The 17,720-nt window shown below is 44.6% G+C and overlaps 1 protein-coding gene across 3 annotated transcripts in view; it reads left to right on the top strand.

The window, feature by feature from the left end:
• DENND2A (DENN domain containing 2A) overlaps positions 1-17,720 on the top strand; it is a 253,271-nt gene that overhangs the window by 88,327 nt on the left and 147,224 nt on the right. For all 3 annotated transcript variants that reach the window (XM_069227903.1, XM_069227901.1, XM_069227902.1), the window contains 2 exons: positions 5,023-6,219; positions 11,738-11,862. In XM_069227903.1, the coding sequence (XP_069084004.1) occupies positions 5,023-6,219; positions 11,738-11,862 (1,322 nt within the window). The remainder of the gene's footprint in view (positions 1-5,022; positions 6,220-11,737; positions 11,863-17,720) is intronic.

The following is a 17,720-nucleotide window of genomic DNA, read 5'->3' as shown; positions in this document are numbered from 1 at the left end:
CTCTTGCCCCCATATTTATGTCTTAGTTAATTAAAACCATACATAAGAAATAAAACAGTATACATGAGAATGACAATAAAAGGTTCTTGCTAAAACAGAAAGTTTACTAGTTTAAATATTACAAAGCAGGGCGCAATATAAGGCTAATGATCTGACTAATTAAAGGTGCTTAGAGCTAACGAACGGTTAATGTTAAAGCGACTGGGGCATTTTTGACAGGTGCACAGTTCCCATAGGGACGTATAATGCATGTTCAGAGGAGGTGAGGGCCTGGTATTGTGCCCAGAGCCAATTACGAACCCTTTCTGGTGTTTGAATATCATTTTCAACAGTTGCTGTCCTCAAGTTATTTGCTGCACTTCCCATAAATTCCATGAAAATGTGCTGGAAGAGGGACTGTAGGCTGCTGTCACCTCCGCTGTAGTATGCTGCAGTCAGCTCAGCTGTAGTATGCTGCAGTTACCTCCGCTGTAATAGTCTGCGGTCACCTCCGCTGTAGTATGCTGCGGTTACCTCCGCTGTAGTATGCTGCAGTTACCTCCGCTGTAGTATGCTGCAGTTACCTCCGCTGTAGTATGCTGCAGTTACCTCCGCTGTAGTATGCTGCAGTCAGCTCAGCTGTAGTATGCTGCAGTCAGCTCAGCTGTAGTATGCTGCAGTCAGCTCAGCTGTAGTATGCTGCAGTCAGCTCAGCTGTAGTATGCTGCAGTTACCTCCGCTGTAGTATGCTGCAGTCAGCTCAGCTGTAGTATGCTGCAGATACCTCCGCTGTAGTATGCTGCAGTTACCTCCGCTGTAGTATGCTGCTGTCAGCTCCGCTCTGGTAGTCTGCCGCCACCTGTGCTGCGGTAGTCTGCCGCCACCTGTGCTGCGGTAGTCTGCCGCCACCTGTGCTGCGGTAGTCTGCCGCCACCTGTGCTGCGGTAGTCTGCCGCCACCTCTGCTGCGGTAGTCTGCCGCCACCTCTGCTGCGGTAGTCTGCCGCCACCTGTGCTGCGGTAGGCTGCCGCCACCTGTGCTGCGGTAGGCTGCCGCCACCTGTGCTGCGGTAGGCTGCCGCCACCTGTGCTGCGGTAGGCTGCCGCCACCTGTGCTGCGGTAGGCTGCCGCCACCTGTGCTGCGGTAGGCCGCAGTCATCTCTGCTGTAGTAGACACCGGTTAGCCAGTTTCTTTTAGGCTGTGGCCACCTCAGGTGGCTTCCCAGTTTATGCAGACAGTGGTTTGTCTTTCTAGCTCTTGCAGGCAGTATCCCTATCCAGGTAGGAGGCGATTGCACCATTTGTTGAAGACTGCTGTCATTCGTGCTCTTGTAGGCAGTGGCCTTCCATGCTCTATAAACCGTGACCCCATTCAACTCATTTAAGAATTCTGAGGCGCCTGCTTCAGGGTGTGTAAGCACGCATGAGTTTTTTATTTTTTATTTTATTTTAATAAAACGTGCCCAGAAAATAAGGAGCTTCTCTAGTGGTTTAGGGACTTCCAGCTCTAGCAGGATGTGGTCATCTTAATGGTTGTCTCCTTCAGACCCAGTAGCTAAAGCCTCACTGTCTCCAATTTCATTGCAAACCATAACTGTGCCACTAGTGTCTACCCTGAGTAAATGGCTAAAAGAAGTTCCTGACTCCACAAACTAAAATTTTTGTTATAGTACAGCATTTTTATCTGATGGGTCCTTCGAACACTGGAATATGTTGTTAGCAAACAGGTTCCAAAATGGTCACGGTCCCCCTAAAGTTGTGCCCTGTCAAAAGTTGATATCTTGTCAGCATGTACTCCTTTTTTAAAGAGATAATGTACTGCTGGTGTGGCCTCTGCAAAAGCCACATCTCATGTGGACAGTCGAAATATAAAGAGGTCATTAAATCCAGCAAAGAGAAGGATGGTCCTATGCGAATTTGGCATGACGGCCCCAATATTACAGCTCAAGAACGTGTCCTATGGCATTAACTATAGATCCATTTAGGACTGGGGACTTTTTTTGCGTCCAAATCCATAGGAGTCAGTAAAAATCAGAATCCAGGTTCACTGTTGGTTTGCAGGGCAGTGGCACAAGCCTCTCTCTTAGTTGCCCATTCCTGAAACAGCTCTTACAGAATCTCCTATTGTTCTCCGAGCACAAATCCCCAGGACGAGACTCACTGACGATGATCCCAGCGACAATTACTGAAACAAGCTCATGTAATGATGAGGCGGCCAGATCCCCGAATATGCTGTTTATAGTGGTCACTGCTCTACATGGACGAAGAATAAGCTCATATAATTGATCCCTTTGTGACTAGTCACGAGCCAACGCTGTTTGAAGTGACCAGAATGCACTAAGGCTCAGAAATGTTTCGGAATTGGTTAAAGATGCTCGATGCGACCACAGAGCTCTGTTCCCTTGCTTGCTGTCCGGTATGAGGACAGGCAGTGACATTGTTTACCTGCACACAGTGTTGTCCGTAGTAGTGATGTTATGCCTCGCGACTGCTGTGAATAGCAAGACCTGTGTCTCTGTTGAGTCCTGGTCTGTTCTTTCAGAGAAAACTGTCAAGGCGAAAACAGGTTTTCCTCTTAAATCCATTGCGGACGGGGTGGAAATAGGAGACACTTGAGGGACTGTAGATTTTTACCTGGCTTAGTATCAGCCCATGAGAGTGTCCCATAATAATTCTTGACGGGTCTAAAGGGACTCCTTGAATCATTTTGTTTGTTTCTCAGGCGCCTACTTGCTGGTAGAAATGGAATGGAAAGCGGTTTTATGGTGATTCAAAGCTTCTTAAGTCCAAACAGGTTCTAGATAAAACTGGATGCTTAAATGTATAGCAGTTGAACGGAAAACCCTTTGTGGAAGACTGAACAAACGACTGTGTCTACGTTCATTACGAGTTTTCTCTATGGCCTTAGCGCCTGTGAATCCGAAGTGATTAGACCGAGGTTTGGGTTGCCTGGTGGAGTTGGTCTCGTTTTCAGTTGGGAGAGGGGGTTGGCACCAAGACTGCTGGAGTGATGGAGGTCTGTTATCCACGTGCCCGCCGGAGGGCCATCTGCCCCCAGGTGCACTTGTATCAAAGTCTAATGTCACAGGGGCCGTCATGATGTTGCCTCAGGATGTTGACTCCTTGCAGTGGTGTCCCTTTGGCGGATGAGCGACTGTCCGGATTGTGTGCTTTGGGGCAGAGGAGCTGATATCCTAGCACTTGCTACCCCATGTGCCTGAATTGGGCAGCAAGCTGCCCCATGTGGCCTGTGTGATTGAGAGGGTGTTGTCTGTTTTATGATCCTAGATGTGAATGTACGGGTATTGTGGTATGGGACACAGCTCTTAGTGCGGTGGAGGAAGAGCTGTGAGAGAGATGCACAGTTAATGGCTTCTGCAGACTGATTTAGTATTTGTAATGATCATATCATAGTCTAGGGGCTAATTTCTTCGAGAAAGGGGGATTTGTAGCTCATTTGGATTCACAGCTCCAAGGATGGAGTTGCTATTGGTAACTATAATGGAAGGTTTTCTTACTGTAGATTCGCTTTTGAGATGGATGAAGATATTCTCTAGCATGAGGTTTACACCAGCAGAGTAGCATTGCCACCTGTGTCCCAGGAAGGGAGCTCAGGCAGAGTAAGCCGCAGATCGTTCACTGCAACCGCACCAGGCAGACACCAGCTGCCAGGCCGCTTCCACACTGCCAGTACAATCTCCACTTTGGTGCGAATAACCTCTGACTTCACCAAAAAACATATGACAAATCTCTGGGGAGCCCAGATCAGTTTGCAAAAATTGCTTAATCCAGACCTAGTGACCATGAGAGTATATGGGAGAGTAAATATGCAGAACAATCAGTAGTAGGAGCAGTTTAGAAGTCAAGTATTGACTTGAAGCCTTCCTAACACTGTAGGTTCTTATATGAGTGGTCTGGTAAACGGGCGGGATTTACCCACCGTCTGAGTTACAAGTAGCAGGGGTACTGGGGTGCGGAAAGTCTGGTCCATTATGAATTGGATCCGAAGGGTCCACTAAAAATGAGGAATTACCAGGGGAAACAGTAATTCCAGGTCCGAGCCCCTCTGTAATTGCGCATTTTGGGCCACATTTTCACCCACTTCTAGCTGCTGAAATCTCCAGGTGAAACTTAAGAGGTCTGTGGTGTTTCTGCACATCTCCTAGTTCGAGTGGGGCAGCTTACCAGCAGTTACCGGCCTAATCGAAATTAAGAGGCCGCTCGTGATGAGGGCCTACATTGTGTGCCATCGGGGAGGCTATTGTCCCTTCAGGCACTCTGCTTCCTTCATTAGATGTGCTTAGGATCTTACGTGCATTAAACCGTGTCCATGCCATTTACATGTTGTCCTATTGGTTAAGGGCAAAATTATCCCCTGTGGAAGAATTTGGTATTGGTAAAGTAAAGGCACATGCCCTACATTATACTGTTAATTTTGATCTGTTGCTCTCCGGAGTGTGATGAAAGCAGGGGCATGAGTAATTTCCACAGGCGGTAAATGTAGGTTGGTGACATGAGAGCAAAAGAGGAAGAGCTTCAGGTTCTCCAAATAACAGATTGTTTCCCCAGGTTCCATCCTCTTCTGTGATGTTGCTGCTGTAGTCAGTGTCAGTGCTCTACTTTTGTGTGTTAACTTTCAATGCAAGCGAAGTGTCTTTCTAGATCAGAACCACGACAGAGCCTTGTAGCATAAGCACTCTTGTGGGGTTTTCTGTGTGCATGGTTTGGGTTAGCCTGTGTAGCTTTCTGCAAGAGCCATGACATTGTGGTTTAAACTTTCGGTTTCTGTGTTGCCCTGGAGGAGTCTTGAAAACAAGTTTAGCGGTGCCTCATTTTAGAGTTTGCATGTGCATGTTGTAACCGGGGTTTATGGCTGTGCTCCTAGTTTACGTCAGCTATTTGCAAAATTGTTGCAATGCTGTTTGTGTGCTCTGTGGCTGGATGACCTGCAAAGAGAAGGGCCCCCGGGGAAAACAAGCACTGTGCTAAAGGTTCTCACTGATGGTGATCTGCTTCTTTTGTGTTCTCCCTTTTGTTTTCCAGCATCGCCTTTGTGGATAGAAAACGTGCAGCAGTTGTCAAGGAACCTGGAAGACATTGGATTGTTTCTTCTCGTGAGAACTGCTTCAACACTGCCGTTGTTTCTGGACACAAGGCCTCTACGTCTGGGGAGGATCCTGCACCCTCCCGGAGCCCATTGAAGGTGCTGGCGAACCTGCCGAGGCCCCCAGGACTGGGTGGGGCAGAGCAGGACATGCTGAGGCAGAAAATGATTATCAGTGAACCCACTATGGATCTGGGGGTGAGAGACCCCAATAAAGTCCTTCGAAGTCAGCTGGGGACACCACAGAGGCCACCACCTCCCAACAAAGCCAATGTGAACAAGGTGTGCAATATTAAGGACAAGATATCGGAGTGGGAAGGGAAAAGGGAGACCCCATCACCGCTCCTTTCCAGGAAGGAAGGAGAATCAGGGAGAAAAGAGGACCCGGTCATTCCATTGACAGCAGAAAAGAAAGCAGGAAACGTTGTAGGGAGTAGGAATTTGCCGCCCAGGAGACTGATGAGTTGGGAATTGGAAAGCAAAGAAAATGATTCAAAGGCCAAAGGTGTGGATAAGAAACTGGAATGCAAAGAAAAGAGAGACGTAGGCCAGGCTGGTCTTGGAAAAGGCACCAATGGGAAAGGTGGCGATAAAAGGGAAGCGGAGAAAGACATTCCCTCTGTGCTCTGTCAAGTAAAATTGTTTGAGCAGGTCTTAAAAGATGGACCTGCTGAGGTCCCAGCTCAGTTTCCAGGTACTTACTACTCCCCACAGGGCCTTCAGGAGAAGGTGGGGGAAGAACCAAGTGTTGCAGGTGGCAAGGACCGCCTCGCCACTGGCCAGCAGAGGAAACCTTTTAATAACGATGGACGAGCTGATGAGCCCGTTTTTGGCTCTTTGGGGAATGCTCAAGCCTCTGGCATGAGGGGGCGGGGGCGCAATTTGGAAAATGCATACACAGAACCGGCAGTCCCAGATCAAAAACCTTTCATTAACCCGCTCCCAAAGCCCCGCCGGACGTTCAGGCACGATGGGGAAGAGGAAGTGGGGCTAAGACCGACAGCTGACTTCAAAAATGAGAAGAGAAGCTTACCCCCTCTGCCCTCAATACCTCCTCCCCCTCTGCCTTCATCCCCCCCTCCAGCGGTGAGCAGAAGGCGTTGGAATGGAAAACACAAGACAAATGCTGATCACAGGTGATCTGACCTACTTCCTTTTTTGTCAATCTGTAATATTTGTCTCTTTTTTTAATTCTTTATTAATATGTTAAATTGCAGGTGGTACAACAGGCTTGGCACACCTTCAATTATGTTTAAAACAAAAAAAAAAGCACCTAGGCTGCTTTGCTTTAGGTATGGTGTCATAGGACAGTGCTGTAAAAATTCCTCTGATGAATAGATGCTCCAATTCCTCAACACAAAATCACGCAGTGACAGTTCATAGCTGCCTTCCTACCAGGTCGGGTTAGCATAGACTGGAAGAGCTTCGGCAGGGTGGTGGTACAAACCAATTTTCAACATTCTGCGTAGAATGGGTCATCAGTACCTATCGTGGTGGATTTATAGAGAAGGAGCCAGGATATTGAATTTCAGGTGGATATGGAAGATCAAGGCTTCCATTATTCCAATGGAGGAAGTGTAAACTTGAATTCTCCTCAGTCTCATGGTGTAGAAGTCGAACCAGCATTTGGGTTTCAGTGTAGCCAAAAAACATGGTTCATATGAGAGCAGAGGAAACACAAAGTAGCACATCATACACCTCTAGGTTAGGGAAGCAGTGTGGCTAGAATTAAAACAGAACACCGCCCATAATCTTAGACCTGAAGGCAAACAGTGCTCAAACCTAGTTAAGACATGAAAATCATAAGGCATATGTATTCTTACACAGGGCCACTAGGAGAGCAGAAAGGTGAAACTCAGAATCTCAGACAAGAAAGAAATAAACAGTATGGCTCAGCTCCTGTTGTGCTGCAAGAGCCCAGCAAGTTGTTACTAGATTTATTCATTAGTGGGTCACAGGATGAATCAATTGCGGCAGGTTGAGGACAGCCTGGTCCCTTTGAAAAGGGCCATCCAAAAATATGTCCATTGGAAAGTGGGTAAACAAAAAGCATCATCACTTTAAAGTGGAGAGTGACAGTGCAAGATGTGTAATCTGACAATCCCATAGTCCTAACCCTGCTCTTATGTTAATAGTTTAAGCATGGTCAACCATGCCTCATTATGGTTTAACTCCTTGACATGAGATATCGTCATGTTTTATGTGCTTGTTTTATTGTTTTATATCATCACACACCACAACATTTTAGGAGTACACACAGTAGATTTCCTATTGCCCTCAGGCTTTCCAGGGTTTGTGGGTATTTCTGGTCACCTTGCCAAGCTGGAAACACGGACAGGTATCTCATGAGCCCCCCTTTGGACTATTGCTGCAGGATGCGATTGTAGAAAACCAGCATACCAGTCAGAGATAGTTACATATACTCGGGGCCACTGGAATTATGCGGCAGAGATGGGTCAAATTATGTGGCAGGGTTGAGCACATTATGCAGCACGAAAAGGTAAATTACGTAGCGTAATGTGGCACATCATTTTGTGATGGTATTACTTTATTTTGTCATTTTTACACTTGTTAACACTGTCTGGGCATTGTTTACTCCTTATTAGTGCCAGTTTAACTCCAGAAATAGCAATAAGCAACAGAAAGATAACCATTCAAGCTTTGCAAAGAGCCTTCCACTGTGCTGCAACATGTTGCTGCGTTTTTTAGTAGCTTTCGAACTGAGCTAGAAGCAAAATGTATTCTTGGTCAAATCTGCAGATTATGCAGCAAATGTTGGATTGTGTGGCAAATGAGTAAAATCTATAACTACGTGAAAAATGCAGCTGCACATAATCTCCTAATTCCAGTGGCCGTGCATATTCTGCCCCCCCCCCCATGAAATAACTGCAACACATCAAAAACGTATAATAAGGCTATTATTTTGTCATATTATATGTACAATAAGGAATATTGGTGCTTTGGTAAATGTGAATGCCGCTATCATGAATGGCATATGTAATATATTGCAGAATTGTTAGGTTTTAGGTCGTGGTGAACAGGGAGACGCTCCTTTGAGAGTATGGGCATATGTAAATATAGGTGGGCATTTTGGATCACCTACTAAGGAGCAAACCAAGTAATCCACTTTATTTCCTCTTGTATGGAAGGGTTACCCAAATCATGCTCAACTCTGTGTGAGAAGTGGAAATCCAATGCTTCCTTAGTCTTGCATAAGGAACGATTAAACCGATTAAACCTTGGTCTTGATAGGAAATAAGCGTCCACCGAAAGTAGATAAGAAGAGGTAATGAAATACTCAACATGTCAAGATGTGAAGGGACATACCAAGGCTTTGTCAAGATGTCTATTCTGTGTTTGCAAATGAATGTCTGCCTTATACACTTGTGTGTGTGCGCTGTGTGCCCTTGAAGTGAGGGCAACCCGAACCACTGCTGTTTTTACACTAGTGTTTGTGTGGCATAGGCTCATACGAACACATCCTCAAACATTGGTCATTGCATGTGCAGTCCAATAATCAAATATACAGAGAGCAGTAGTAAAAGTTACATTACTTAAAAAGAGATACACACCAGACTGTGGGCCAATCAGTTTGAAGATGTCCAAGAATATCTTTTAATTTAGCAATAGATATTTACCTAATTTTCCTCTTCACTGACAATCAAGATGCTCTAGTCTACCAGTGTTCAAACAAGACAAGGGATGCCTTTGTTGTGCCACTTCCTCACCTGCAATGTCAAACCTCGCCTTACTCCATTACTGCAGTGACCGAAGAACCTTCGGTTTGCACCTACTTCATAGCTGCTGGAGTACCATAGGGTTCCGCCTCCAGATCAGAGGCTGAGGCACGCATGGCTTTGCCCTTGTAGTTTGATTTGAGGACCCGTCTTTTCTGAGACAGAGGAATCCTTTTTAAGGAATTTCCCATCAGGTTATGAGGAATCGTTGATGTAACTTTTCTCCACAGCGACACAGGAAGCCTCTGTTCTTTCTTCATTGTCCTAAGAAGTTTTGGCTTGCTCCTTCTCCTGAGAGGCCCAGTGAGTATCAGGTTGCCCTACCCCCCTGAGACTTAGCAAACCTTTGTTACCCCTTCTTTGACATTGGGGAGATTTTGTTTGCACCTTCTCTGACACCGAGGAAGCCTTTGCTTTCAACTTCTCTGAGATCAAGAATGACATTGTGTGCCCCTTTTCCACTGGCAACTATTGGAGGCCTTGTTTCCTCTTTCTGCTCCCACAGTGAGGACGTCTGTTTCCCCTTTTATCCTTTGACACTGACTTGGTCTCAGTTTTCCCTTTGCATCAGTGGAAGCATCAGTCCGACCTCCACAAGGAGATAGAGAAACATTAAGAGTTCCACCACTATACGAGCACAAATACGTTCTTGGCTCTTCCACGCTGAACCAGTGAAAACCCTGGCTCCCTCCTTCCCCTTCCTATCAATGCAAGAATACACTTTTAGGGGAAAATTGGTGATAATCACTGTGGCTGCTGTGCTGACCAGTGTTTGTGATCATTGGTGAAGAAGAGTGAGTGGTGGAGTAAGGACTATTCTGAAATTGGGAAAGTGGCCATGACTTCCTCAATCCAAAGTGATTTTGGAAAGGGAGTCCTCAGTCCCTGGTTAGGGAAAAAAACGTACAAAATGTGTTTTCTCTGACTGAGGGTGGTTCAACCAAGAAACCCCCCATGTAAAATGGTAAAGGGACAAACAAAAGCTCCACCCAAAGGTACAACAACTTTCTTTGGCAATGACGTCACTCTTGCCACCCATGCCCTTTACTCTTGGTGTGAACCACTCTGACCAGGACCCGTCCTGCTTGAAGCGCATGGTTTGAGGCAACGGTCACTCTGCTATTGGATTGTTCTCTCGAGTCAGACCAAAATGTGACCCAAAGTCGCTGTGATGGTGTCTCGGTAAAGAGTATGTTTTTTTTAGGCTACGCGGCATTTGCAGTGTTGCAAACATCAGTATTACAGACTTAGATTTATTGCAATCCTCCGCAGTAAGGCATATCTAGATCTGCCCTACAAACCCCACCATGACCCGACTGACAAATTCCAAAAACGCTAATGTGGTTGAGTGTAGGTGGTTACCAGGTTAGATGCACGGTTCCTCTAGGAGTAGGATCAGACTTTTATGCCAGTGGTTACTCCTTTGACAAAGGGTGCAGAAGAGGAGCACAAATATTTGGGTGCAGTGTAGAGGGTGTATCCTCATTTGCTTGCCGTGCAGTGAAATAAAATACAATATACTTTTTATCTGGCTGCAATAAAGTTCCTATTCTAATAGGAGTTTGCCCATATTTTGACAAAATCCACTTACATGACTTCCTTCACTCTAGAAGCCATTGTTTCCATTTTTTCAGACCAACTAATGCTGACTTCAGATTTTAAAGAACTTCTTTAGCGTACATGTTTTTTTAATATATAAATCAATTTATAACTATTAGTTTATTTTTCCCTGGCATCAGTGCTTTAGTTACAAAAGCGGTATTGCTCAAAAAAAAAGGGCTACAAAATATAGAAAGAAGCCCAAAGTCAGAGTTCAGTTATCTGATACAGAGAAAAATGTTTGGCTCTATATTGGCTTCATCTCTTCGGGATTCGTTCAGTTCTATTCTGATTGTCCTTGATGACAAACCTTGGACACTCCTCTGTCGCCCAGTCAGCCGGAGACAACCAACCACAATGGTACATGCTTCGGTGCCCACGTAATCTGGGGTGTTGGCAAGGTGAATCAGTGCCCATGGAACAGTGACACCATTGTGCCCTCACAAAAGCTCTGGATTTTCCCAGTTAAGCAGTGTTATTAGCGTTTGAGCTCTCAGTGGAGTTGATGGGCACTTCATGTTCCTTGGGTACAAAGCAGAAACCCATTGATGCCAGTGTCCTTTGCAGAGCCAGTTCAGCCGTGCTTGTTCGTGCTGCTGTGATCAGAGTTGGGTAACTTCTTGGGCAGTAAACGGAGTCTACTAGATTGAGGGCCTTTGTGTTTCTGAAACCCCAAAGATGCATTTCTTTTTTAGTTGTTTTAATATGACAACAGCACGCAAAAATATATACAACAAAGTCCAAAATAATCCTCAAATTACATCAGGAACGCTAGAAGCATTTTTCAGTGGACATTTTTATCCCATCATGGCTCTTCATTAATCATTCGAAGATTAAATTCATTGTTGAATGGCATGATCTTGACTGGGCCAACAGTTTCCAGCCTATATAAGGCCCTGTTACTTTCCACAAAATATAAATACATGAAGACATAATTAGTCCTTCCAATGGATTATTTACCCGATACCTATTTGAATAACCTTTTTAATGCATGCTGGGCATAGATCTGTTCCCCAGTAAAGATGTGTTTTATTTTATTGCTCATATGTATAACCAAAAAGCAGAGGTCACCTTTCTTGAGAAGGTCCCCAAGATTAAAGCGGTAAAAAAAAAAAAAGCACAGGCACAGAAGTTGCAAACCTACTCGCGCAACAATAGATGTTATGCATTTGTTTTGGTTCCTTTTCCCTTAAGAAAGACAATAAACATGGCTAGGCAGTATATCACAGGGCCAAGCAGTAGGAAGTGCGAGACGCAACAATTGATTATATTTTCTTAAATCTGCTTTTTTTTCCTTTTCTGTATGGTTGGGTGTCAGAAAGTCATACGAGTTTGAAGATTTACCGCAGTCCGCTTTGGAGAATCATCGAGCTGGTTGGTGCAAGCAGAACACGATTCTCACACGAACTCTTTCAGAGGAGAATGTATATGAAGATATTCTAGGTATAGTATGACATCGCATGCTGTCTGAGAATTTATATGAAGACATTCTTATTAGAGGATTGTCTCACTTTCTGTCTGTATAGGATGGGTATGTAGATATTCGGAGTATAACCACACATGCTGTCTGCGGCGAATATTTAGGAAGATATTCTAAGTGGAGGATAACCTCTCCTTCTGCCTGAGATTATATATTAATATATTTTACGTACAGTATGACCCCCATGCTTTTCATGTGAAATATATATGAACGTATTCTAGTGACATTGTAACCCGGACATGATGGAGAATATACATAAAGTATTCTGAATGGAGTATAATCTTGTATGTTTTCTGTGGAGAATGTATGTGAAGATAATTTAAATAGAGTGTAACCCATCCTCCTGTCTGCAAATGTGTAAAGATACTTTGGGTAGGGTGTGAACCCATATGCTGTGTATATTAAATACATGCAAACATTGTCCAGAGAAGGTATAACCTTACCCACTATGGAATATATATGAAAATATTCAAAGTAGAGCGTATCCTCAGGTGTTTGAGAATGTATATGAAAATAGTCTGAATACAATCCCACATGTTGTGTATGGAGAACGTATATGAAGTCTTTCTACGGAGAGGAAAACCTCTTACATTGCCTGTGGAAAGATGTTTTAAGCATACTATAACTGGTTACAGGGTCTTTTGAGAAGACCTATGAAGATAATTTGGCTAGAGTGTAAAGGCGCCTCCTGTCTATGGGGAAAAATTTGAAGAGGTTTTGTGCAGAGTTTAACCTAACTCTCAGTCTTTACAGAATGTATTTTAATTTAGTTCAGGTGTATTCACTGCACATACTGTTAAAGGAGAATATATATGATGGTATTCTGGAGTTGTACCTCATTACTTCTGTACAGAAAATGTATTTGAATTTATTTAAGTAGATTCTAGACTCTCCCTGTCTGTAGAGAATGTATGAACAATATCAAGGTAGATTCAAACCTCGCTCCCTGTGTGTAGATAAAGAATGTATTGTAAGCTGTCTAGGTGGACTTTCACCTCACTTCCTCTCTGTAGAGAATGTGTTTGATGTAGATTGTAACTTCACTCTGTCTGAACGGAATGTATGGAAAACATCTAGGCAGAGCCTAAGCTCACTCCCTGTTTGTAGGGAATGTATTGAATGATATTTAGGTAGCGCTCAAACTCACTCACTCACTGTCTGTACAGAATGTAATGAAAGATATTTTGGTAGAGCCTAAACTCACTCCCTGCCTGCATAGCGTGTACTGAAAGATATCTAGGTAGAGCCTAAGCTCACTCAATGTCTGTAGAGTACATTTTGAACGATCCCTAGGTAGAGCCTGAGCTCGCTCACTGGCTGTAGAAAAGGTATTGAAAGACGTCTAGGTAGAGCCTAAGATCACTCTCGTCTGCACCAAATGCATTGAAAGATATCTAGGTAGAGCCTAAGCTCAGTCTCTATCTGCAGCGAATATGTTGAATGATATCCAGGTATACACCAAACTCACTCACTCTCTGTAAGAGAATATTTTGAATAGTATCTAGCTAGAGCCTAAGATCTTTCTTTCTCTGAAGAATATATTGGAAGATATCTAGCTCGAGTATAGCACATCACTGTGTTTAAAAATATATATATGGATATATATGAACATATTCTATTTATAAAATAACCTTAGTCACAGTCTGTGTAGAATGTGCATGAAGGTGTTGTAGGTCAGTGGTTCCCAACCTGTGGACCGGGGACCCCTGATGGTCCGCGAAGCCTTCTCAGGGGGTCCGCGACTCCTTAGAAAATTAAATAATATTAACATATTAGGTCCCCAGCTTTCGGTAATGATTCAGTGGGGCGTCCCCAGATTCGAATTATGATTCAATGGGGGTCCCTGGATTCCAGTAATGATAAAGTGGGGGTCCACAAAAGTCAAAAGGTTGGGAACCACTGTTCTAGGTAATAATCTTTCAAACTAAGAAGCGTGTGTATGAATATATTCTAGTTGGTTTGTTATCTCATCCCGCTGTCTTTGGAGAATGTGTATGTTTTACTTGGAGTACAACCGCATGTACTGTCAGGAAAACATTTGAATACACCTGACCACATTTTACAGCTGTTTCCTGCAACAAAGAAGCGAATCCCAACCCACGTTCATTTTATATCTTGTAATTTTAATACTGCCTACTTTTTTGTTCGATATAGAAAGGTTGTACCGTGCTTAAACCTTCAGTGAATTGTCAAAACAGTTTTAGCGGCGCCGTACACTGTGATCAGTTGGAAATAAAATACACAATTGCCAGAAGCACACAAGAAGAGTTGTTCCCTGAAAGTGCAAGATTGTGTCCTGATTATCGTGTGCAAAGTTTTGGGGTTATTTTTGCCAGCAAATTTTTAGTTTCTTGGTTTAAGCTCACGTTTGCCCGTGTTTAGTCCCTTTTTTTTTGTCATTGTCTTGTCATTTTCATCGCATTGCAAGATAATTTTCAGTCTAAGGAAACAAGATCAAACTTATGCAAAATGCTTGTCTGCACATTTAACCGTTGGGCTATAAATTGTTGCTAAAGTCATAATTTTTTAGCAAATGTGTGGAAACCATAAGATCTTCAAACTTAATTGAACTTTGTGTAGGTTGTGACAAAAACACACTTTGTACCGCCTAGTCTTCATAGTTGTGATGAAGGGAGACTGTTCCCAGTTTTTGCTCAATGCGTGAAGCATGACAGCTTAAACAGTGTCATCCTCGTTGCATGTTGAAATTGCAAGTATCAGTTTGGTGGAGGTCTATAAGAGTCTTGATGGGATGCAAGGATTTATTATTAGATGTTTTCTCTCATAGAACCTTAAGAGTAATGTAGCTTCCTGAAGGTCCTTAGCAATTCCTCTGCAACCCAACATGGTTAAGCCACGACAAGGCTTGTATGAGAGTGTTTACTCTTCCATCGCCTCAGGACTTTTTAATTTGCTGAAGTCTTTATTAGATCTAGATACAAGATATTGCAGTAAGAATACTGTAAACAGGTAGTCATCCTTTTGATTGTTATATATTGCGTAATTTGTTGAAGGCTCTGGAAGAAGAATGAATATAGCTTTGGCTTACGAGGTCGATCTCATGTCACACGTTCAAGAGATCTGCCAAACTTGGCTCATAGTCTTAACATTTTAATTTAGATAAATATGTTGTCACTTGGATGGTGATTGAATGTTGGAAGTAGTTTCTTATGTTTAAACTGGATGTTGCTATCAGCAGCTCTAATTAGTTGTTATTGTTTATTCTAAACCAGTGGAATATAACCAATCTTTTAAACCATGACACGGAAATAACATATCAAACAAAGGCCAATTATTGCCCAAGCTGCATGTGCTTTTTGTTGCACTACTTTCTTTCTAGGAGAAAGGAGGCTTAATGTCCCTGGTGCAGAAGCCCACACAACCTTAGAATTCTCTTCCAGGGGATCCTCATCAATAGTCATAAACATTGAATATTCCCGCCCTTGTGCGGGGACCCCGGAGCATATATATAAAATACATACATATTATCATGTGTAAAACAGCAATGCAGGCTATAATCATAAATAGGCTAAAATGCTTTATTTCTATGAAGTTTTTTTTTTTTTTTTTTTTTATATTATAAAATCACAATAGATCATAAATATCTACCTAAGCCCCCAAAAACTGGACTTAGGGAAGTAAACAGCAGTAAATAGCAGAGAAAAATAGAAAAAAACTACATTGAAAAACAATGAAGCATTCTTAGCCAATAGGCTGCATGCAGGTTAACACAGGAGAACCATAAAAACTTTGGCACCGTGCCTTTAAGACCCTGAGCACCTCCAGTATCCCACCATGCCTCAGGGGTGAAGGGAAGGTGACAGTTGGTTCACAGTTAGGTCAGTTCTTTTTTCCGGCTTCTTCTGAGAGGATCCTGGAGCATTGAGCTCTCAGTTTTTCTGAGTTTTTCTTCAGAAAAATCCTTAAAAATAGTGTTTTTCCTATTTACTCGACAGATAACATCTTTTGTCTGAGTTTGGAAGTCTTTTTTGACAAGAAAATGCCATCTCTTTTTGTAAAATGTCCTTCTTGTGGGAAGAAGAAAGCCCAGTCAGACCCACACTCTCTGTGTATTGTCTGCCTGCCACAGAGTCACTGTCCTGACACCTGCAAGTATTGTAAGAACATGTCAAGGAGGACTCTCAAAGACAGAGAGAAGATCAGGCTACATGGGCTTCAGGAGAGGAAAAAGTCAACATCCTCTTCACTTCCCAGACCTACAGCAGAAGGAATGGCCCGATCGACGTCGACAGGTAGGATTGTTCCTGTTTGTTCTCCATCGACGTCATCGGCACCACCGTCTCACCGGCATAGATCGCCGTCGACGGCGACCAGACCGACGTCGAGGGACAAAACGTCGAAGCATGGACACAGGGGTACATCTCCGTCGACGGCAGGCCGCCGTTCGGCGTCGAGCCATCTCCGGCGCTCCCGTTCGCCGTTGAGAACGTCTCACCCCTTGGCGTCGAAGGACACGACACCAAAAACACCTCGACGGCATGAACATCCGCCGTCGACCACTCGCCACTCAACATCGAGACACACGACGGCGAGTAGGTCCAGGTCCCGCGATAGGCGATCGGCGTCAAGACACTCGACGGCAAGACCTCTGACGTCAAGACCTTCGACGCCGAGAACAGATCAGCCAGCGCAACCTTCGACGTCGGGGAGGCAATCGACGTCGACACAACCTTCAGCTGTGTCACAGGCAGTAGAGCCAGCGGACAAAGCTCCCTCACCGGTGGTCTCTATAAGGAGTGCATCATCCCATTCCAGAGCATCGGGGCATGTTTCTCCCATCACTCTATCACCCAGATGGTTAGAGAGCCTGAATAGACCGGCAGCATCCCCGGATTCACAATACTCTAGGATGTATTCTCCTACTGCCTCATTACCGAGAACGCCATCGCCTACAGCTAGAGCAGGACGGGCTCGTTCTGCTTCTCGTCAGCCGACCACAAGACCTGCACACTCTGCTACAGCCTCTCGGAGCAGGTCCCGTTCCCGAAGGAGAACCAGGTCACGAACACCACGCAGAAGATCACCTTCTTGGTCTTCTTCAGGATCGTCTGTTGGGCGCTACTCCCCCACACTCACAGATTCTCCACCTGCTAGGATTTCCCCGGTGGATGATATCACCACTTTTAATGAGGTTCTTCTAAGGGGAGCGCAGAAGCTAAATATTGAGGTACCGGAGCCGGCCACCTCATCCTCAGTTATCTTTGAGACCCTACAACACAGATCAGTCTCGAGAAAACTGCTGCCACTAGTACCGGGTTTGCTGCAACCGACTATGGACACTTTTCTGTCTCCAGCCACTCTCAAGTCTGCCCCGGCTAGGATTCAAAAGAAATACAAAGCTCCGGAACAAGATCCTTTATTCCTGCGGAAGGATCCGCCACCGGACTCTGTGATCTTAGCCGCAGCCAGAAAAACACACTCTGTGGCATCATCTTCCACAGTCCCCCTGGATAAGGAGAGCAGACACCTAGACTCTCTGGGGAGAAAGATGTGCGGTACGGCGGCATCTGCTATGAAGGTCTCCAGCGCCTCAGCACTTCTGGGCAGATATGACCGCTCTCTGTGGGACTCACTCCACAGATTTACAGAAAAGTTGCCCAGGGAAGATAGACAGGACTTCCAGGAAATCTTGCAGGAAGGGGGCCTAGTATCTAACCAGGTCATCAGCGCGGCGGCGGACGGGGCGGATTTGGCTGCACATGGGTATGCGCACGGAATCTGCGCTAGGAGGTCTTCCTGGCTACGGCTCACGGGTCTGAAACAGGAAGCACAGCAGCGCATTTTGAACCTCCCATTCAGC

Source organism: Pleurodeles waltl, chromosome 4_1 (genome assembly GCF_031143425.1).
Source record: "Pleurodeles waltl isolate 20211129_DDA chromosome 4_1, aPleWal1.hap1.20221129, whole genome shotgun sequence".
Taxonomy (NCBI): Eukaryota; Metazoa; Chordata; class Amphibia; order Caudata; family Salamandridae; genus Pleurodeles; species Pleurodeles waltl.
Note: the sequence above shows the minus strand (reverse complement) of the source record. Positions and strands in the feature narration are given on the sequence as shown.